The 23,619-nt window shown below is 40.4% G+C and overlaps 1 protein-coding gene across 1 annotated transcript in view; it reads left to right on the top strand.

Annotated features, from left to right (window-relative positions):
- The window catches only part of TRRAP (transformation/transcription domain associated protein), a 164,006-nt gene that overhangs the window by 45,727 nt on the left and 94,660 nt on the right, over nucleotides 1–23,619 (top strand). Inside the window, exons 31-43 of the mRNA XM_018571310.1 lie at nucleotides 8,028–8,147; nucleotides 9,510–9,629; nucleotides 11,566–11,736; nucleotides 12,895–13,076; nucleotides 13,174–13,372; nucleotides 14,474–14,602; nucleotides 14,709–14,975; nucleotides 16,295–16,501; nucleotides 16,974–17,129; nucleotides 19,773–19,775; nucleotides 20,347–20,481; nucleotides 20,629–20,739; nucleotides 21,809–21,955. Of these exons, the coding sequence (XP_018426812.1) occupies nucleotides 8,028–8,147; nucleotides 9,510–9,629; nucleotides 11,566–11,736; nucleotides 12,895–13,076; nucleotides 13,174–13,372; nucleotides 14,474–14,602; nucleotides 14,709–14,975; nucleotides 16,295–16,501; nucleotides 16,974–17,129; nucleotides 19,773–19,775; nucleotides 20,347–20,481; nucleotides 20,629–20,739; nucleotides 21,809–21,955 (1,947 nt within the window). The remainder of the gene's footprint in view (nucleotides 1–8,027; nucleotides 8,148–9,509; nucleotides 9,630–11,565; nucleotides 11,737–12,894; nucleotides 13,077–13,173; nucleotides 13,373–14,473; nucleotides 14,603–14,708; nucleotides 14,976–16,294; nucleotides 16,502–16,973; nucleotides 17,130–19,772; nucleotides 19,776–20,346; nucleotides 20,482–20,628; nucleotides 20,740–21,808; nucleotides 21,956–23,619) is intronic.

Below are 23,619 nucleotides of genomic sequence, written 5' to 3'. Positions count from 1 at the left end.
TAAAGGTGGCCATACACTTTACAACCATCGCAAGACCTTAGTCTTGCGATGGTTGTAAAGTACTTAAAAAAACGTACGATCTGCCCATCTTGGACAGGCAAATCGTACTTGCGATCATCGCAAGCCCGCCCCCTTGAGGTGCGGGCTTGCGATGACTGCAATGAGGGGCGGGCTTGCAAGGACGGCAAACGGGCAGTGTGCGCGTGCGCACACCGGCCCGTTCGTCAGTTGTCGAACCAGCAGGCCACTCACTCGCCGAGAATAGTACGATTCCCGGCGGGTTTTCCAGCCTGCTTGTTCGATGGAAGACGTGCGACCGTACAGTAGAAACGGTCGCACGCCTTCCATACACTGTACAATTCACGTACGATCGCGGGATTTCCCGCGATTCTCGTACGAGAATCGTACAGTGTATGGGCACCTTAAAGCACGCCGCCACTGGACTCTAGAGAAGTGGAGACGTGTTCTCTGGAGTGACGAATCATGCTTCTCTGTCTGGATTTGGCGGTTGCCAGGAGAACGGTACTTGCCTGACTGCATTGTGCCAAGTGTAAAGTTTGGTGGAGGGGGGATTATGGTGTGGGGTTGTTTTTCAGGGGTTGGGTTTGGCCCCTTAGTTCCAGTGAAGGGAACTCTTGAGGCATCAGCATACCAAGACATTTTGGACAATTTCATGCTCCCAACTTTGTGGGAACAGTTTGGGGATGGCCCTTCCTGTTCCAACCTGACTGCACACCAGTGCGTATGAGCGGTCCCCATAGCAATGTATGAGATCGTTCATGTCGGCGGATTCACGCAGCCAAACCGCCCTGGTGTGAACACAGCCTTAAAAGTGACTATCATTTTGCCCTCGAATCCTGGATATTAAGATTCATCCCCTCTGCAATGCTCACAATTATGTGCTCATTCTTATATGTGTTTGAAGACATTTTGATGAGCCTAAATGGAGTGACCCTTTAAAATAACATCCACTTGGTGTTTAGAATGATATTTCTGATGTTATGTGATCCTCCACACAATGTAGTTCTCTAAATTCACAGTAGGGGGTGCTGTCACTACAAGAATTGTGATTCCAAAAACCCTGATTAAGTTACTCTCTGGCAGAATGGAAAGTTATTTGATTGTTATATAGGAAATGTTTTTTTTTACTTGTAAATAGGTCATACTCTGCCATATTTTTAGTTATTCCTTTCATCAGATTAACACACTAAACATATTCATGTTAAACCTTTTTTTTTTTTTTTGACTCTTCTTCAGTAGATTGTTTTTCTACATGACGTATGACTAGATGTTCTTAGGGCACAGAAGGAAAATAAAGCTCATTAGAGCCGTCAACGCCAGACATGTGTATTCTCTGTGTGTCACATCGATCAGCTACTAATCTGCCTTAATTAGAGCTATTAACAAAATAAAACGAGGAATGGCTCGTAAAATGTGCGATAAACACCTAGATCTCATGTTTTAAAGTACAGCTGTCACAAACCTGGGCAATTCAGACTGAACATATTGTGAAGAAAAATGTTATTACGGTACTTTCACTGAAAGCAACAAAAGAACTCCAGTTAGAAGATCCAACGATGTAAGCAGCTGAAGTTATATTCAAAAATGTATTAGATCTCCACCGCTAAATGACACAGAAATCCTAAAGCCTTCAGGTTATACTGCCGCCTACAGGGGAATTAGACATTGGCAAACAAAAACTATAGGTTTGTCCACCACCGGCATGCCAGTTTTTTTTTTTGCTAGTGTCCTACTCTTTAAAATGTTTTCTTCAGTCAAGTCCCTTTTATACATTGATGCTAGAGCTTGTCCCTTCAATTGCAGCTATCTGGTGCAGCCATGCTTAGCTTAGAGTTCTGTGTCCAGACTCCACTGGATTGCAAGTTGCTCCCGCTTTTTCCTACAGATTCTCTACCTCATTTACTCTTGGCCTTGCTTTGATGAGCTGGCTCCTGAGGAGTCGCAGTTCAATGCTATTACTCGCAAGTTAACAGACCAGTTCTGTTCTTATTGATGCGGAATGCACAACTCTGAAAGTAGAGGATCAGTCTTTTGAACTCTACCAGTTCTATTTTGAGTCTTGAGTGCTATAAAGTTCATAAGGCCACACATAATTTCCTATTTCACCCACTTTTCCAACTCAGAGATTGGGAATGGCCTGACAAGCGGTTTGCTTCCCTCCTGTAGAACCCTGTTCTTGCTAGCGGGCACTGCCCTTCACTCCAACCTGGCTCTGATTTTACTTTGTCAAGCCATGGCTGACTGGTTAAAATCGCTTAAGAGATCTCACCACTGTCGCTGATAATCCCTTGCTTACAGAGCATGTGAAGTAAATGGCTATAGCTTTAAATTTCCGTTGACAGTCTGCTTGCGACTTCCTGGCTTATCTCTTGCTTGAGTTTCATATCTGCAAACAGTGTAGTGCACATTTGTTAAAGTGCTGGACTGTGGAACCCACGTGTAAGAAGCATTTGATTGGCATGGTCTTTGAGAGACACCCATCTTCCTCAGTAAGGATAAGCTTGGGCGTGTTCGCAGCTCCACGTGCCGAGCCCGGCAGGAAGCTGACAGCGCGCAGCGCCAATCACAGGCACTGAGACATTTCCCCATCTCTGCAGCTGCGGACCGGATAAATGTCTCAGTACCTGTGATTGGCGCTGTGCGCTGTCAGCTTCCTGGCGGGCTAGGCACGTGGAGCTGCGAACACGCCCAAGCTCACCTTATTCCTCAGGAGACTGCACGGTCTTTTCCCTATTTAACTGTTAAACATCCTTTCCTTTTCTCCCCTCTGGCTGACCCTGTTGGCTGAGGAATCCAGCTCTGGAATTGGGGAAGTCCTTCCTCACGATTGATGCTACCCCATCAGGCTGGGGAAGAGTGGTGGTCACTCTGTCATTGCAAGGCACTTGGATGTCATCTCATCTGCCGGTCAACATCCTTGATCCTTCAACCAGGACATCTTTCTTCTATCCTTTTGTCTGGCTCCAGTTCACCAAAATTTCCTTACTGTCTCTGGATGTGGTTTAAGGTGTGAGAATCTGTTAGCTATTGCTTCTTTCAAGAACAATGATTCCCTTTTTGGAATTCTGACACAGGTCACTAGGACATGTGACCATGCACATCATCTCAGGGGAGGAAAATGCCTCTCCCTGAGATCTCGTGAAATTACAGATGAGATTTCCCAGAGATGCTCTGCTGATGTAACCTTCCCAGGATGCAATGCATGAGTTCATCATTTTTGCCAAAGAGGACCAGGAAGTAAACTGTAATTGTAAGTAAATTAAAACTGTTTAACTAATGAATGTAAGATGATTTTATTTCAGCACGCAGAGCTGCATGCTGATGTGATTTTTAGTGAAAGTGGGTAAAGGTCCACTTTAAAGACTTCCGGTGTCTCTCATTGGACTTCAAGAAAAGGATTTTTTCCTGTAAAAATCAGGCATGTCTCTACTCTGTCCAACCTTCCAGTCCTTACTATTGGTCAAGGCAGCCACCCATCACAATAGAGAAGACTTAAAGGAAAACTATGAGGTGAGTGATTTACACTCCTCATAGTTAGAGCCGACTTGTGAATTTGAAACAGTCACAGGTCGGCTCTATTGATCGTGAAGTGAGCAAACACATACCATCGCTCGCTCACTTCCCGATCATGTCCATACAGAGAGCAGCGACTGTCAGTCACCGTTCCCCACAGGGACTACCCCCATCCCCTCTCCAATCCTCCAGCGTTGACTGGAAGAACGGACAGGGGAGGGGGCAGGCAGAGCCCACTGTCAACCAGCCAGCAGGGTGAATCTCGGCAGTATTAAAGAGAACTACGGGATAAAAAGGTTACCCCATAGTTCTCTTTTAAGCATCAGTTTTTGTATTTTGATTTGTTTCTCTTTTTCATAGTATGTTCAGGTTGGATTGCCCATCTTTATGACACGGTCAATTTTATTCATGTGACAACCGTAACTTAATATCTTATTACTATGGGTTTACTACGCATTTAATTATTGCTCTTTGTACTTATTATTAATCTTAGCAGCTTAATCTACTTTACAATCTTTCAATACAATAAGGCAGTGCAAAAATAACTGATAATTGCACAGTGCTGTAAGCCATACCACCCAGTGAGATGTCAGGTTCCTGTTTGGCTAAGAGATGATTTCTGAAGGCTGGTTCTTGTATGTTTAGTACACATCCACACTCTTTAAATTCTCAATGTCATCTTTTTTTGGTCCAGCCTGCCATGGAAGGGGTAGAGGTGAGAATTGGAGCTGTCCAGACGTTGTATCGTCATGGTTCTTTTGTATTTTTGACATTTCCTACAACAGTATCCTCGGACTTGTTCCTTGGTGTCATTGACCTTACGCTTATAGACAAGACTTAAGAAAAACGAGGACGTTGCTCATAGCATCCAGTCTGGTTTTAGCTGTTTATTTCTACTACAGGCTAGAACATGAAAGCAAACATCTGGTTGGTTGCTATGGATAATGGCTTTATAATTTTCTTACATTTTATGAATGACTTGTTAACCAGATCCCCAATCACAGAGGGTTTTAAGTATAAGTATAGATCGGTGTTCTCTAGTGCTCTTGTATCATTTTGCTTTCAGCTCTCACCACTGCAAGTGCAAGCAGAAGTAAACCGTTAGCACTATTGTGGTTGATTTAAAGCCTGTGTTTATACAGATGCCTGGCTTCAGCACCACAAAAAAGTAAATGGCTAATAATTTTTACTTTAATCTGCAGCCAGAAAAACATCTATAGTCAGTCATCTGTCCCTGTAGGGTTTAGTTACTTGGCTGTATTGATACCAAAAGCCAGTTGGCCAACGGACATGAAACATTCTGGTCATGCTTTACTTTTTTGAAATTTTTCTGTGTTAAGTGATCTGACTACTTTCACTTGCATGCTGGCTTTTGGGTTGTCTGGTTGGCTCTTAAATGTTGTAATATTTTGAGTTCCAGAAAATATGAATGGAAACCCCCATATGTGATTTGGGCCAGTCTTTGGTCAAGTGCCTTGTAAATCCATGAGACATTGTGCTTTGTTTGCCTGTCCCTATAAAGAATTATTATAGTCTATGGACGTAACACCATGCCTGATATATCCAGCAGGTGGCCTTGCATTCTATAATCGCACTTGTCTACCCTGAGGGCAGATTCACACCATTTTCCAGACCAGATCTGGTCTGGAAAATGGTGTAAAACCTTCCCTCAGTACCAGTGCATTCCAGATAAAATGAGGCATGCAGTATTTGGTCTGGCATGGACTGCGCTGGTGTGAACAGAGGCCAGAAATAGCATATGGATACATTAGCATTCATTTTGCAGTCCGGAAACAGTCTGGTCTGGAGATGATCTGGATGTGGTGTGAATGGGCCCTGAGACTATCTGGGAGCTGCAATAATATAGCCGCTCTGTGTTCCTATACATTGGTTGGTAAAGGAAGAGGATTTTCATTTTATCCAGCCTTGATTTATTTATGCTGGTGTCTTTTGATTCGACCCAAGCTGAAAGCAAGATGATACAAGCTCACTTCAGAACGATCTGTCCCCTTTATCCTAAAAAAACCCCAAACAAATCTTGATTTTTAACTCCTGCCTCTGCTTGTTTACTAGTATAAGTGGGTCTGGTAAGCATGTTAAGGATACACAAGGACAAGTACGAGGGTCACTGATCTAAAATGTATATATTGTGTTGTGTAATAGGCCGTGTGCTTTTGTACCTTTTTAATTGTTTTGTGCAGTCATTTTAATGTATGTTTGTGGCACCAGTTGTAGTAAGAAATAGCTGTTAATAACCTGCATGGCTTATTTGTACAACTAGGTATTTAAAAGCTTTGTAGAATTCAGCTAATTAAGTTCAGCAATGTTTCCAAAACGTTTCTTTAAAAACAGTTCTATTTGGGCTTATGCAGGAATCTGAATTTATAGTCGTAAACTATGATCATTCTGAAGCTCACTATTGAAAGTTTTATATTTCACTTATTTTGAGCCTGAGACTTCAGCTTGACTGTCAAGGGTCATAGGTCACCTAATGTCTGCCCTGTGAACTACCTTTTATAATCTATCTCCTGAATGTAATTGTCGAAAAACAGACCCATAGATAAAAGGAATGTAAACAGTCCAGGGTTCTGTTATTCTACAGGGCTATGCGAGGTCAGGCACTTTACAAGGCAGCAGCTGTCAGACTTCATGTGACTTCTGAGTTTTGAAAATATGAATCACTAGGCTTTCAGAGTGAATCTAAATAAGTGGGTTGATATAAATCTTTCATAAGTTAGCGGGCTTGATTTATATTCATTTAGGATTGAGATTCCGATTCCACAATAAGAACAATTGTGATTTGTTCTTTTTACACAACACTTACAGGGCAAGTTTTCCAATTTTTCACAGAATCACAATTGCGCAAGGGCCTATGTGTGTGCATCATAGTGTGTTTTAATGCTTGTTGACATGGTTTTACACAAGTTTTATATGCATGTTAATGCACTTTTATTAATATCTGTGGGTCCTTCAACCCGACACCTAAAATACGTACATGTAAAACACCAATCAAGTAAATGTGCATTTATTTAATGTGTTGATAAGCACATAGGGAACCTATTAAAATCAATAGAAGGCCATAAAAATGCATGTAAAATTCAGATCGATGTTTGCAGGTGTGTAGGGCTCCTAAGAAGGTCCACTGTAAGGCCCAAACTTCACCACCTGGTTTCTTGTGATCATTGGCCGCACGTTATGGTTGTCTGTGACTGGTCATAAGTTACATGACAGAAGCTCTAACCCATTGATTTTTAAACATTAGATTATTGTGTGTTGCCGCGATTGTCCATGAGTGATCACACATAGATTCCTCAATTTTCCTTGATGAATTACCCAGTACAGCAGTGGTTGTAAAATTCTAGCAATATGCAATCCTCTAATAAAGAAAGGTTCATGAGAAGCCACCATACAGCAACTGATCGTAGCAGTCAGTGACTAAAAATAAAAGCAAAAACGCCCCTGTGATTTGGGAGAAGTACGCCAATGATGTTTCTGAGGCCATTTTGTGAAGCTGAAGATAGAGTGCAGTTGTTGCCCATTGCAAATGATAAGATCTCATGTTTCATCCCACAGTGAAATGATATTGGTAGCAGCTCCATTTTGGTTTCAAGTTTTTTTTTAATAAATCTCCTGTTAGGATAACTGGTAAAACATGAACATTAAAAATCATCTTGGGGAAAACCTTCTATATAATTAGTCACTGGTTTTAAAGCTAACAAATTAAAGGGAACCTGTTTTTAGAAAGCTATTAACCTCTCACATTTGAGGCTACAATCCAGTGCTATAGGCTGCCACCACTTGACTCCAAATAGCAGTTTGTGTTCCTGGGTAAACTTCTGTCAAGAGCTAGTGCTGATTAGTTGTGCAGGGGCGTCCTCCAACATCTGAGTTGGACAGCCATCCTGAAAAGTTCAGAATTTTTCCCTAGCTTCCTTTCTGCAGACCTGGGAACCGTTATGTCCCGAGTCTTCCTCCCTTGGTGAATTTTCATACATTTTAATCATGTTCCGACATTGTCCTTCTCCCTTAGAGCAGGATGTTAACAAAATCCAATTTTGGTCAGTGGAGAGTCTATATTCCCTTATCCAATCATCTCCAGCCAGATTTCTGCAAACTTAATTTAAGTGGAATAGAACATTTACAGCCGAGGGGTTTGCATGAACGTCAAAGCCATCAGATTTTACGTATTCTGACAATTGCCATTGTTTCTTATTTAACCTGTTAGGAAGATGGCTGAAATGTGATGGTGTTAGGACTGATTTATTAAAGTGTCTAAATAAAGCATTGTTACCCTTATCAGCTGATCAGAATTACATTCACCTATAATGCACTGTAAATCAGGTTGCTATGGACACCAGGAACTTTTTCTTCTTTTAAGCACTGTGATCTACATGGCCATTTGGGCTTCACCTGCCCTAAAATGTGTTTTGTTGTTTTTTTTTTTTTTTTAAAGCATGTTTTTATTTTAAGCTATTTATTTTCTTTTTATACAGGAAATGAAGATTTGTTCGGCAATTATCAATCTTTTTCACCTTATTCCGGCTGCACCTCAGACTTTAGTTAAACCATTGCTGGAGGTTGTAATGAAGACTGAACGGGCTATGCTAATTGAGGTGTGTTGAATGTTTTGTTGCCTACGAACAGGTAGAAGCGGCTGCATTGTGGCTACAACAGTCATGACTCTGCATCTTATTTCTAAATGACTGAAACAGTGCACCATTAACTGATGTTAATGCTTATTACTATATTGGTTTAATTGCCTAAATGGCTGTCACTGTTAAGAAAGGTGATGGTTTTTAACACCTTTCTACTTAAAGCAATTTTGCAAATCAACCCAGTATGGCACAGTTGTGTTCAATGTGGATATAACATGTGATCCAGTCGGTCTGTACATAGCAGCCCAGCGGAACTTAGGTGCAGATTCAGGCTTTATCCCAGCCACAGCTACATCCACATGAGGAAGAAAGGGAAGATTGCACACTGTGTCCTCTACAAACGTTCTTCATTGATTCTAAATTGGCAAAGCTTACTGTGTAAAGCTCTTTGACAAAGCATTGAATACAGTGCGAAAACATGTCAGAGCTTTTCTTGTATCCTGTGCTAATTTGAAATAAAGGAGATAATTTTTTAGTTGGCACAGTGTTCAATCTTTCTTTTGTATGTGTTTGTTGTGGCAAAATTTTTTGTACTAGTAAGGTGAATCTGGCATTTAAGAAGCAAAGGTTAGTGTTATGGGTTAGAATAAGGTTAGGGTTAATTGTTACAATTGAGGATGAAGTTCGAGGGTTTAGGCTAAGGGCCTTATTTATACGTTTTTGCCAGACAGATGCCATTCGCGCGGCACTAACTCCTCTAGGTGGTTCTGACAAGTATAAGAATTTATAAATGAAGCCATGAGGGCTAAGTTTCAGATTTAGGTTAAACTGAGGTTAAGGTTTAGGCTTTAGGGCGTGGTTTATGTTAGGGGTGGTTTGGTGTTAGGGATTTATTTTGGGTTAAATGATAGGGTCAGTGTAAGGGCTAGGTTAAGATAAGAAATCAAGGCATGTAAGTTCATGTCCTGTTTTCACTTTTCAGCAATGAAAACCACATGCTGAATGGTACTGAGGCTAAATCCTAGCGTTGAAAATCAGAGCACTGTCGGTAGCCTTTGCTCATTTAAAGCAATGCATTATTTTTCCCTGGTTGCTCGTTCATATTACTGCAGTCTGCATCGCTTTGCTTCATTACAGAGCAGCAGATGTTCCTTACAGACTACCATGCAGAGTCAGGCAGCAAGCAACAACATCATTGTAACTGCATGGTCATTGCCGCTGTAGACATTTAAATGCAAACCTACCTTACTACTTGTTGTACCGAGCTACAGCAGGCAGTTGTCACACATCTAGCTATTTCAAGGGGTTAAAGCAGAGCTCTTGGATTGTTTTTGTTCTGAGAGTAATCTTTTCTTTAATTTTAATCTCTCACATCTGCAGGCTGGAAGTCCATTTAGAGAGCCTTTGATAAAGTTCTTAACCAGACACCCGTCTCAGACTGTGGAGCTTTTCATGATGGAAGCTACACTAAATGATCCGCAGTGGAGTCGTATGTTCATGGTAAGGTTTCAGTTTTCCCGGTGGAAACAAGCTTCTTTTGTGTATGAAACCCAGCTTGGTTTTCTTTTTTCTTTGTGGGATAAAGTTCATTCCTGTCTAAAGTGCACAGTTTCTTCACCCTGTTCTGGTTCATGGCGTTGCTTAACACCAAGTTGCTGTTTGGTAACTTTTATTGCTCTCTATGTAGGTGGCTTACTTTAATTAGCTCTCCCTGGTAAGTGCCATTGGCATCTACTGTTATGTTTTTTTTTTTTAATTTGAAGGTTTCTTTTACGCCTCTGAATTATAGGTGTGTTTTTCCATTTATCCATGTTCAAGGTGCTTCTTTGATCAAATAAATCGCTTCACGATGTACTAAAATGCAGAGTTGTGGATACACCTCTAAAAATTATGTCTAAGCTCATGTGTGCGTAAAATGCATCAGTTGTCTCAATTCATCACTTGAGTAATTAGAACGAAAGGTCGGACATAGCTGGTGTGCAATCATCAAATTTCCCTGTATAGTGGCTGTCAGCAAACTAGCTGTACAAGCACCTGGCTATAGTAGTCAAGCATGGACTAACCTGGAGCGACACACTTTTTCTCAACCTCCTAAAAGTCTTCATTATGTTGTGCCTGGATTACGTTTTAATATACAGAAAAGCCTCTTCCGTTTGCCTCTTGTCTTAGTTAGGGGCTTTACCTCCTGGCTTTGAGGTTGAATCCTGTCCATTGGAGCTAAGGCTTCCCACTGTAAGGGGTTAATTTGAAGACCACTCAGAACCGCACACACCAGAGAAATTCTTATACAGAGCTCCGGGAAGCAATCATAGACAGACACAGTTTGTAAGTCTAATCATGTTCGAGTTTATTATAGAAAAGGCGCAGTTTATATACACAGACAATCACGTACACAGTATGGAAAGAGGAAATGCTCAAACTGCTGACACGTACGCATAATCTAAATGTGTTATATTGTTTATATAAGAATATTACTTGCATAGACTGTTTCAACATATAGCTGACATAGTGACATAGCACATAAAAGGCAACTCTAGACCTAACCTTGTGACATAACACATAAAAGGCAACTCTAGACCTAACACCCACCTTCTATTCTGTTGCTTAATGGCAAAAAAAAAAAATCAGAACAGTTGTTAATGCCAGGGGTGAAGCAGAAAAGGAAGTCAGAAGGAGAGGCTATGAGAATCTAGCAGAAGATTGTACCAACGTACAGAAAACAGCAGGGGTACATGGAAGATACCAAGTATGCACAGATTAGGCAGCAACAGTGCTAATCTACAACTAGAAGCTAGGAATACAGCAAAACACAATGGAATTACATATTCAGTATAACAAAATAACATAAATTACAAAAATGACAGCAGCTGTAGCAGTACCCTGCTCCTATTCTTTTTCATCACTACGGTCCAGATTACTCATCCATTTACCCTATTAACTATTAGATAATCGAATGAATGTTCCGAAAACAAACTTTTTGAACAAAATTCGATGAGTGTATCCCCAGCTTTAGTAACCTGCAGGGGTGCTCTTACTGGGCGAAATGGGTAGAGTTGTGGGTAGCCCCACAATCTCAGCAAAGTAAAATGTGGGTTAGAGCAGTGCATATGAGATGCTTTCCTTCGTTCCTTTTTTCTTTTTCACACCCTTAATTGTGACTTCTTCATTCCATTTAACAGACATATTACAGGCATTCTGGGTGGAACTGTGACCTCTTTTAGTGTGCTTTGCCATCTCTAAATGTGTGTTCCAGCTTGCTGCTGGATACTACATAGTTTTTTTTTTGTTTTTTTTACAGATGCCCTTGTGGTTACTATGAGAGACACTAGAAGATGATTTTGTGATATTACTGCCAGAGTCAGTTGTCTGGCTAATATGAAGCAAAAACAATTGTGGCTAATTACACCATGGTAAAACCTTCTCCTTACATCCACAGAGCTTCTTAAAGCACAAGGATGCCAAACCATTACGAGATGTGCTGGCTGCTAATCCAAACCGTTTTATTACCCTTTTGATGCCTGGTGTGACACAAGCAACGGTGAGGCCTGGTTCTCCCAGCACCAGTACCACAACAATGCGGCTGGACCTTCAGTTTCAGGCTATCAAGGTACGTGTGGCTTTATTATGCCAAGGACATATAAATAATCCTCAGAACTATTGGTTTAAGTTTGGGAGAAAGTCAATTGGACACTTGGTGTGTTAAATTCCTGTTCCTCCAATCTCCTCCTCTTTCTCATTTCACCATTGGCTTCAGTTGGGAAACTTGTAAGAGCTACAGCAAAAGTGAGTAGAGGAAATTTCCAAGGTGTCTTTTAGTAACAGAACCTTTAAAGCGGATAGGTGATTACATAAAATATTGACTTTCTTCCCTTGGCAACCCATTAGAACTTTAAGCCACCAAGCTATAAAATGAGAGCATGCATTAATAAGACACAAACTATTTGGGTTTTTATGTGCAGCGTCTGCCAGAAAAAAACAGTGGTTTCTAGAACAACCACATAGTTCTGCTTGGGGCATCTCTAGCCACTGCAGACTCTGTGTTCTGAACCAATACTTTGTACACCTATATGCAATAAGTGAATGTAAAGCAGGGGTTAGAATGAACTTTCAAATGCCAGTGCTAGAATTTAGTAAATTGGTTTGCTTTTTTTGACAGGCATTAAATCACAAGATGTATGCTCCCTTGAATCCAAGGATGTAGGTCCTCTGTCTGATTTTTTTGACCTCACACAAATTATAAATCTTGGTCATCAGGAGTCCATAATTACTAGAATTTTGCAGGTCAAAGTTTACTGATAATTTTTCTCTTAATTTAAGTTGTCTGTTTGGATTGGGATGTTAGATCATGGATTTAATTCTACTTTCAAATCTCTTACAATTACAACTTGAGTGGTGCTGTTTTAAAATAAGGTGGCAGTGGGAAACCTCTTTGTGGTCAGATCATCCTGGGAATTGTGTTTCATCAACGGTGACCCTTTGGTTAAAATGCCGGTAAATAATACCCATAGTATACACCTTCTCTTTAAAGGGTATTTCCACTTTCCCAGGTGAATTTTACTTCCTCTAGTCTGGCCCCTAAGACGCGCTTTTCGTTGGTCAGCGCTGTCAGAAGTGTTTCTCAGTGGTCAGATTGGAGAAGGTAATTCCATTTTCCCGTGGAATAGCTTTTACTGTTTTGAGTTCATTCACTATTTATTTATTTTTTGAATATAGAAAAGGTGAGTAAAAGGCAACTTACTTTATTTTATTTACTTTTGTTTTCTAGATAATCAGCATTATAGTAAAGAATGATGAAAATTGGTTAGCTAACCAACATTCGTTGGTTAGTCATTTAAGACGTGTGTGGGTGAGCGAAGCCTTCCAAGATCGTCATCGGAAAGACAACATGGTAGCAACAAACTGGAAGGAACCCAAACTCCTAGCCTACTGTCTTCTTAGCTACTGCAAGTAAGTGTCTGCAGACTTATGTCGATAAAGATTATATAAAGTTGACAATATAGCATGTGGTCTGGTCTAATGGTTTGTGCTTCTTTGCTTTGCACAGACGCAACTTTGGGGACATAGAATTGCTTTTCCAGCTTCTTCGAGCTTTTACTGGGCGTTTCCTATGCAACATGACTTTTCTAAAGGAGTATATGGAGGAAGAGATTCCCAAGACATACAGCATTGCCCAGAAGAGAGCACTTTTCTTCCGATTTGTTGAGTTTAATGATTCCAACTTCGGTGACGAGCTCAAAGCTAAGGTGACTTTCTGGAACACTCTGAAAATAGAGGTTACTTTTTCATGTACCACATCAGAGGGTTCAGTTGGCGACACGACAAACCTCCTATCAGAGGATAGGCAATAGGCAAACATTTATGGGCAGCCAAAACAATACATTTGCTTTTATGACAAATCTTTAGGATGTTAGGTACTAAGAAATTGTGTCCAACTTTTGTGCAATACTCCTCTTTGTTTTTTGCTTTTCGTCCCTAGGCCTACAATATCTTCTTTTTAACATGAATTTGATCTTTGAGAGAGGGGTGGGTTTTGTTGACTTCTTCATAGTGTGGGCCTGTGTAGAGATAGTAAAGTTTTCAAGGGAAGGCAGACATTTAGGCCCCGTTCACATATAGCGAATTGTCGCGCGATTTCGCGCATTTTTGCCGCGCGATATCGCGAGAAGTCGCCGGCCAATGTTATTCAATGGAGCTGTCTTAACTCCATGTCGCTCGTCGCGGTCGCAAGTCGCTTCTACCGGACCCTTTTTTCTGCGGATTTTGCGCGATTTTGCTTTTTTTCTATGGAGCCCGACGGGGAAGGTCGCGCTACCGTCGCTGGATCGTCGCCCCGAAAGTCGCGCTATCCCGGCCGTGCGGATCCGCTGCAAAAGGTATGTCGCTAGGTGTGAATGGGGTCTTACTCTGCTCCAGTCACACCTCTTATGCGATTCTCAAATAGCTGCTGGGTATTATTATAAATTGGCTGCTGTTGTCACATATATTGTGCCCACTTATTTCAGTACATTGGAGAAAGACTAGAACCTTTCAGAGCATTGTATTGTTATTTGTGTGTCCCTGTTGGAGATTTACCCTCATGTCCTGTTTTTTTCATTTTCTGGAAATAAAGGATAAATCCCCCAAACAGACTACAACCCACCGTAATAATATTCCAGAGGTGCTAACTATGCTTTACTAATGCAAAACTAAAAGAAAGTAGTTTTATTTGAAGTCGCACATTAATACACATTCCACACAATATTCAAAATGACAGGATTGACAATTACCTTATCTATACAAACATTTTGGCAGGTTTTCCTTCTGATGTTCCCACTAATAATATCTTAATGCTTTGTTTTGCACAGGTTCTGCAGCATATTCTGAATCCAGCATTTCTATACAGCTTTGAGAAGAATGAAGGGGAACAACTCTTGGGTCCACCAAACCCTGAAGGAGATAACCAAGAGAGCATTACCAGTGTTTTCATCACTAAGGTACCCTCAGGCAGTGACAATGCTTTGTACATGCCACTGACATGTTTTATGCCATTATCTGGATTGAGCTCAGATCTTTATGCTCTTATGATTTTGTTCTTTGCAGGTCTTAGACCCTGAGAAGCAGACAGACATGCTGGACTCTCTCAGGATTTACCTCTTGCAGTTTGCCACACTTCTGGTGGAACATGCCCCTCATCACATCCATGACAACAACAAAAATCGCAACAGCAAACTGAGGCGACTTATGACATTTGCCTGGCCATGTCTGCTGTCCAAGGCTTGTGTAGACCCAGCATGCAAGTACAGTGGCCATCTGCTCCTTGCTCATATCATCTCTAAGTTTGCCATACATAAGAAGATTGTTTTGCAGGTAAAGATCTGCTCTTCATATGAATTCTTGCATTATTTAATCATAATCACATCTGTTGTATCAATTTCCTATTGCTTGATGGTGCATTGTATCCATTGCTAAGCCTTCACTCGGCTTTTGGCATGGAAGAAAGATGTTAAACAGGATAAACCATGTTGCTCATGGCACATAACACTAATTTGATACAGTGCACTTGGCAAGTGTACTATGTGAAATCAATACCTATACTGTACATGTCTTGGTGCAAAGACCCTGGTCCTCCCCCATACTAAACTAATAACAGGGGCTAGACTTCCTGCCTGCTGTTAATGTGACGTTCAGTGCCATTAATTGTCCTCCTTCCTATCCTTGCTGCAGAGGAGTTTTGTATATGTGAAGTCTTTTTTGAGACTTCAGAGGGTGCAAAACAATAAAACAGGGAAATAGCTTCTGTCTTTGCAGTCAGAAGCCAGTAACTTATCTCCACAATGCAAGTTACACCGGGGAAATGCAGGGTGTGTGTTGAATAGATTCCCTACCAGTTTTTATATTTAATTATATTACACTGAAACTGGATTTTGTAACAAATAGTGATCCTATTAAATAACTTCACCCAAAACCATTATTTTGCTGACACCAGTTCTCTCTCTCTCTCTCTCACATTTGTTCATTTTCTTTCTCTATATAAATTCCCTAAAGAGAGGGCACATACATTTTGTATCATTTGCACTTGAGTGTATTCTCCATAGGTGTGCATAGAGAATATTTTTTTTAGTTTAGGCTGTACCAAAGGTTCAGTTTAACAGTTAACCTTTACTTGTTACAGCTGTACTGAAGATTGGGGGGAAAATCGGCCTTGTGGGATCCCAGAGATTTTTGTCAGCAGAGAATCAAATTCTGCCCAACCGCACATGATATGGAATAATATGTTTTGCTAAATGTATTCAGTAATTTTATTGACACCTGTGGACAGTTGTTACTGACTCTGATTTGAAAATTATTAAATGGTTAGTTTAGTTGAGTTCTTGTTTTGTACTTGAACCTGAAGTACATATCGTCTGCTTAATTGACAACATTTCTGCTCATCATATTGTCTCATCTTATGAAGTATTAACATATGTTTTGTCATGAAGAATTACAATTCACGCCTTGAATTATGATCACATAAGTACTATCTAAAAGTAATCAAATTCGGCTATGTAATTACAAAGCAGAGTGCCACACTTGAACATTGGTATGCTGCCACAGATTAATGGAATGCACAGTGAAGTAATGACAGCAGTTTTTTTACTGGCTCCCTTGCTGACTGTTTTCTGTAATTTTCTTTTTTCTATCCTCAGGTTTTCCACAGTCTCCTGAAAGCACATGCAATGGAGGCACGAGCAATTGTCCGTCAAGCCATGGCCATCCTCACACCAGCGGTTCCTGCCCGCATGGAGGATGGACATCAGATGCTGACACACTGGACACGGAAGATAATTGTGGAGGAAGGACACACTGTCCCCCAGCTGGTGCACATCCTGCATTTAATTGTTCAGCATTTTAAGGTGAGAGGTTACCAAAATCTATTAGAACAATAGAGGGACCCGGGCACACCAGCAGCTTGCGTTGCTGGTGTGTGCTGTGAAGGAAACTAGGTGATGCACTGATTACAACGCATCTCACTGTGTACCTTTTTTTTTTTTGGCATAACTTTATTAAAATGTCAAAATTACATTTCAATCATCTTTATTTACTGCAGCATGTTGCAATGCAGTGTTTTACACTGCAACATATTATGCTGAGAAACAGTACTGCAGGTACTACTTCTTTTCAGCACCCACTCGCATATGGTGTAAATGGGCCCTAAGAGTAAATAAGGAGAATTAAAATGGCCTGTGTGCATGTACACCAACTAAAGATGAGCACATTTATTTGGGAACTGACCAAGTTCGCAAGCGAAATATTCATAAGACGTGAATCTGACATTTATTTGAAATCTTTTTGGCTGCAAGTTCTGAGTGATCTCATTATTTCCAGGTTTACTATCCGGTACGGCATAGTCTTGTCCAGCACATGGTCAGTGCAATGCAGCGCCTGGGCTTCACTCCCAGTGTTACCATTGAACAGAGAAAGCTGGCTGTTGATCTAGCAGAAGTGGTCATCAAATGGGAACTGCAGAGGATAAAAGATCAGGTATGCGTTGTGGCTTGAATAATGTGCGATGATATCAGACAATAACCTGGCGGTGTTGATCTAATACGTGAACTGAACAGTGATTCTTTTTTTATTGTATTTTAAATGTGTGGTGTTTTTCATGAATTTTCTTTATTTTTGTATTATGCTCAGGATTAAAAAATTATTTTAGGTCTGGTAAATATAAATGAATGTCCTATTTACTGCTCACATCTAGTACATGAGTGGAAGATAGGCTTCATAATACTCTGAGATGAGGTTTTAGTACTTGTTTGAGATGAGACCTGTATAACCTTTCCTGAATGTCTGAAAATCGGATTACATACAAATGTACATCTGAATGAATCGGAAGAGTGACACTGATACCCCCCAGAAGAGGGGGAGCTCTCTAGATTTCCTGTCACTGTCTCAAGTACAGAATGTTCATTGCAAGCAGAGTAAAAATTAAATCATCTCATATTGCATTTAAGCTTTAAAATAAAGATATAAATCACCCCCTAAGCAGACTTCAGCTTGGGGGTGATTTGATAAAGTATTTGCAACACTTTTCTGACTGTATGTGCCAAATTCATGAAAGGTGTGCCAACAGTTTTTTTTAACTATTACCAACTATTACTAACTGCCATATGATGATTAGAAAAGTGGAAATATATAAAACATCTTCCATGCCAGTGTAAATTGTGTTGCAGAAAAAAATCTCTGTAGAATTCTGCAATAGATTCATATACAACTTACCTACTGTTTCATGAATCTATCGGCATTTGTGCCATTTTTTGCACGGCGAGGAGAAGGATTTCTAATGAGTGTCTACGACGCTCTTCATGAATTCCAGAGAATATGTTTATAATGTTAAGTTCAAAAATGATGATGGGCATGCCTAGCATGCTAAGCTTTATTCCTCTTGAGGTTTATTTATATGCTTGTTGATATAATCGCAGCACCAAGCTGGGGACTGACCCTTTTTATAACCATGTGTAGAAATTGGGGTTTGAAAAATAGTACTAAGCTAAACCATGCCATTGTCTAAGATAAAAGTGCAGCTAAACTTTGCAGTGTCTGCAAGCACCTGGGCTACTCTACAAATCCTTTTGTTTCCCCTCAGAGCTCCTTGGAAATAGGCCTGGCTGTATTTATTACAGTATACAGCCTGGCTGTATTTATTACAGTATACAGCCTGGCTGTAAAGATGAACTAAGGCTTTTTTGCCGTTAAACTTACCACATGCCCTAAGCCCAGTGAAATGTAATTAAGAGAAGCTCTCGTAGCCAGGCACATATGAAAATTAAAAATTAAGATTTGTGAGGGCTACACCTCCACAGCACAAGTATTTTGTTCTGTAACGGAAATAAATGCTGCTCTAAGGCGTCAATAGGAGGTCTCCATTCTTTATCTTAGTCAAGTTAATGCAGTGTTTGGGCAGGCACAGACATGGAATGTCTCCCACACGGCTCCCAGTGATATTAAAGTGTATGGGTGTTCTCAATAAAAGTTCACTAGTCCTCCTGACCTATTCTATACTTTAAACTCTCCACCCTAGCCATCAACTTACCTCAGTAAGACAGCTATGGTGTGCCTTCGAGCAGAAGAATTTTACATCCTCAGATAATAATTCTCTTCAACACTAGTCTTATATAGAATGTGGAGGATAAGTCACCAGCATTCAGCAGTTCAAAGTGCAAACATATTCTGTAGGGATGTTCAGATACCAGTTCAGATACCAATGCTAATACTTGGCATTTCCCAAACTACCAGGGTTGCAGCTGGTACCTGGCTCTGGTTCTCCACCATTGTCCTGAAATCATTACTCTGTATTGTTTTATAAAAACTGTCACATGACAATAACCAAAAATGCATCAGTACTTGTATCTGTGAGTACTTAGACAATTATCAGTACTTGTACTTGAAAAAATGGTATTGGTGCATCCCTGATATATATTTATAAAAGATAAATAAATCGTACATTAAAACAGGAATGCACAAATCCCAGGAGCTTCGTATGTCATGAAGGGGTTAAAAATGACAGCTGCCTCCTAACTTTTGAGTTTTTCTCTAGTCTAGTCTTGGAGCTGGAAAAGTATCTGTAGATGTACATGTACCGAGTACGGTACTTGGTATCTGAACATCCCTAATAGTCGGTTTTATTTTAAATACGTCACATAGGTCAAAAGCCAATGTTTCAGGACAGTGCAGTGTTCCTTCCTCAAGCGGACACAGTGTGGCCCTAAAACAATGCCTTTTAACCTGTGATGCATTTAGAATAAAACAGACTGTTTGCATTCTGAACTGCTGGTGACTTACCTTCCAATACCTGAGGTCTTTGCATGGTGCCACCTGCACAGACACCACAAGCACTACCTTATTTACAACTGTCACAATGTCAGTGGCCAGCACTTTGAGGAGGAAACAAAGCTGCTGCTAATAGCAGGCTTTGTTTGTCCTCTTGAGGTAAGTGAGTAGCTGGAATTGGGGGTTTATTTTTTTTTACTTATTACAGGTATTTATATAGCACCATCAATTTATAGAGCGCTTTTACATACTATACATTCAATTTCACATTAGTCCCTGCTTCCAAGGAGCTTACAATCTAAGGTCCCTAATCTCACAAACTAGGTCTAGTTTAGAAAGCAGCTAATTATCTACCAGCAGGTTTTTGGAGTGTAGAAGGTAACGCGTGCCTGGAGGAAATCAATGTTAACTCCATGCAGATAGTGTGCTGGTTGGTATTTGAACTGGGGACAGCAGTGCTGCAAAGCAGAAGTGCTAACCACTAAGCCACTTTTAGTATAGATCCGGATGGTGGATTAGTGAGCTTTTTAATGAAAGTACCATTACCCTATAAAGCATGAGAGTCTTTAATGACTATCTTATATGGCTGTTATTGGAGAGCTTATTAGCCTTCTTATACTCAAGCACTGAGACAAAGCTGTCAAAAGGATATAATAGAAGTAACTCCTCAGCTTTTATAGACTAGATCGGAAGTAGTTGTATATGTTTAGCCCTCCTGTTCTATACCTGTGTTTAAGTACAGCTACCTGCGGCCTCCAGGCTGCCTGAGGAGTACACATAGATCTAGCAACTTCTTCTTTTCCCTGCCTGCAGAATTAACAGAACATAAACCCATTGTGTGACAACCCATTGCCTTGTTTAATACAAAATGCTTTCCTAGATGTTTGTTTTGAACATGAACTGAACAAATCTGCAATTCCTGTTTCCCCAGCCTGACTCTGACATGGATGCAAACAGCAGCGGTGAAGGTGGGAGCTCGGGCGCGGGTGGGGTAAAGAGGAGCCTGACTGTTGATGCCAGCCAGGAGGTGAAGCGTTTCAGAACAGCCACGGGGGGAATCAGCACAGTAAGCCAGTTTTACTTGCAGTTTGATTGTATTCTTACCTCATTTTGTTTGTTGCTGATCTGGTCGAAGTGACCTGGAATATCCTGGGACTTGTTTCCTGTTTTGGAACCCTGATGTTCAGATTTCACTTGCCTGTTTTCATTGCAGGTGTTTGGCCGCAGTCAGTCGCTCCCTGGGGCAGACGCTGTCATTACTAAACCCATTGAAAAGCAGCACACGGACACCGTGGTCAACTTCCTCATTAGAATTGCATGCCAGGTAAACAGCTTGGTGACTGTTGCATATCATTTTTGCATATGTACTATAATATTAAGCAGTAGTTCGTGTATTTTCAGCTTCATACATAATAATTAGGGCTCCCTGAGGGGCTGTTTTTATCACGTGGAAACAGAAATCAAACATTTCAAATGGTTTGATGCAGAACTGAAATATAAAATTCAGTTTGTTGTTCCTTCTTACCCAACCATCAACAAATACCTGCAAATGTAGAATTGTAAATGGGTGAGGATGGGGGTGCTTCACAGCATTCGCTGCAGGAGAATCTTTATGATGCATGTTCTTTAAATGTTAGTGATTGATTTACTACCAGTGAAAGTCACATTCACTGCTATATAGTATGTCCCTATGTGTATTAATTTTAATGTTCTCCCCATATTTATTTTAATGAGAATGCTTAAAGCCCATTTCCACCTTTTGCAGAGGTATTTTTCAAAAACATATTCCAGCATTGTACCCCGAGTGAACATGAAGCAGACATATTCAGTTGCTTTATATGAACACATAAACTTACATTTTTTTGTTATCTTTCCTCTTTATATCCTCATGAAAAGGGCTGCCTCTGTGCTATGCAAGCAATGCGTGTATCTGATAACTGAGCTCTCTCCCCACATTCATTAGTATTCATAGAGACAGTCCCCCCCCCTCGGACATAAAGGCAGAGCTGGTGTTTAGTGATCGTGTTACATAGAATCACATGGATGGGGCAGCTTTTTACAGCCTGCTTTGCTATCTTAACCCGATGTCACACTGAGTTTCCTGTGGAGATCATTTTGAATTTCTAGGATTCAAACCTAATAAAACCTTCATTAAAAAAATTAAGAAAGCCTGCAATGTGAGTCATGAAAATGTGCACATGTATTCATCATCACTGCACCTCTACATTACCACAATAAATGGTAATCCCTTACAAAGGTGGAAATGGACTTTAAAATTCTTTGGTTTCTACACACATCCCTAAAATATACTGTTAAGCTTTTTGGCTTTTAACTAAATCGGCTCCCGGCCTTTCTGATAAATTTCCACCTACCCTTTTGTTCTGTTACTGTAGGTGAATGACAATTCAAACACAGCTGGCTCTCCTGGAGAGCTTCTGTCTCGTCGCTGTGTCAGCCTTCTGAAGACTGCCCTGCGTGCTGACATGTGGCCCAAATCTGAACTGAAGCTTCAATGGTTTGATAAGCTGCTTATGACTGTGGTAAGTGTCTGCATTACACACCTTTTATTTATTCTTACTGTAATATTATTCAGGATTTATATAGTTCCAGCAGTCTTTTACAATATAAGGAATACATTACAGTTAGAATACAAATGACCACAACATGTTGTGTTGCTGTAATTTGTACCACCAGTGTTTTTTTCATTTTGGAAAATGGCCAAATTCAAAGTGTCTTAATATTTGATGAAAGAAAGGCCTTAAATATAAAACTGTGACCTGATTTTTTGGAAATGTTTTGCGATTTTGGTAGAGACAGCCATGCCAACACTTATTGCGTTAGCATGTTCCACCTATTTCACCATTAGTAAGTCCACCCTGAGCAATGACATGCGACTGACACTGCATGAGTGTAGATAGGAAGTTGTTGCAAGGAAGCTGCAAGAGATCAGCAGCACTGAGATTCAGCAAAGGAGGAAAAATAGTTGAAAACGGTATTTAAAAAAAGAATGGCAATTGTTTTAGATAAAGTGCTTTCGCAAAATGAATGTCATGCAATTAGCTTCAGATAATTAGCTTTTCATCTCGTTTAAACAAAAACATGTTTTTTAATAATTGAAAGTGGAAAATTCCTAATTTCATGGGTTAAAGCACCTGTCTCGTTTATATTTACCTTATCTATTCTTGAATAGAGATTAAACACCATTATTATATGCTCAGCTGGTATGCTGCTAGTGTTAGGGATCATTCACATGGGCACAGAGATCCACCTACCATAAAAATCAGTCGGATCTCTATGCCTGGGAGCCACAGGTACAGTGTACAGCCCCCCCCCGTACAATTCAACGAGAGGCTGCGGCTGTATGCTGGAAAACGCTGCTCTAAGAGTATACTCGCGTACATGTATGGATATACGTCCCTGGATGTAGACAGTCTGCATCCAGAGGTATACATCAGTACGGTACGCAGACATCCCCTTAGGATTCACACCCTCTCCATTATTATTCATTCTCAGTGCCAGTAGAAATCAGAAACACTTTGTACAATGCTTGTACCACACTTCATTATAGGAGATTGGAGGGTCATACATCTGGACTTATTTGATTAGTTGGTTCTCTGACTTTCTGGAGGACGGCATTGCCAGGGGAACAAAAAGAGAGCTTTATTGTCCCAGCAAACATTTATTTCACCTATTTACTGCTGCAGCAGTAAAATACCGTAGTGGAAGCTCCAACCCTTAGCCTGTACCCTCTGAGAAGTCCAGTTAGACTTGAAATATTACAAGCTATTTCATTTGCTCATCCATTGATTTCATACATAACAAGCTCCATATAATTAGCTGCACAAATCCCCGCTCCGATTTCTCCAGCAAGTGCAATTTAGCCATGGGGAAATGTTCTGTGCCTGAGGAACAATTGACCATTATATAAATTCATGCATTTCCTTATTTTTTTTCTTTTCTTTTTTTTCCTTTTTTATGTGGCATTATTTCGTGTTATAATTGCAATGTTCAGCAGTCTTGCTTTCAAATTACATTTATCTTTTTGTGAAATTCAGAGCCATTGTGTAGCTAATGCTGATTAATTAAGCTCTGAATCATTAATGGTCACTATCTGAACCTGAAGATGAACAGTAAGCTTTTATCTCTGTGTGCCATCCTGGCACATCACCTAAGCACAAACCGCTTCTTGTTTAAAGTAAACATA

The sequence above is a fragment of the Nanorana parkeri genome, unplaced genomic scaffold (assembly GCF_000935625.1).
Source record: "Nanorana parkeri isolate BGI_ZX_2015 unplaced genomic scaffold, ASM93562v1 scaffold3, whole genome shotgun sequence".
Taxonomy (NCBI): Eukaryota; Metazoa; Chordata; class Amphibia; order Anura; family Dicroglossidae; genus Nanorana; species Nanorana parkeri.
The sequence above is the reverse complement of the archived record's forward strand: the minus strand, read 5'-3'. Positions and strand labels throughout refer to the sequence as shown.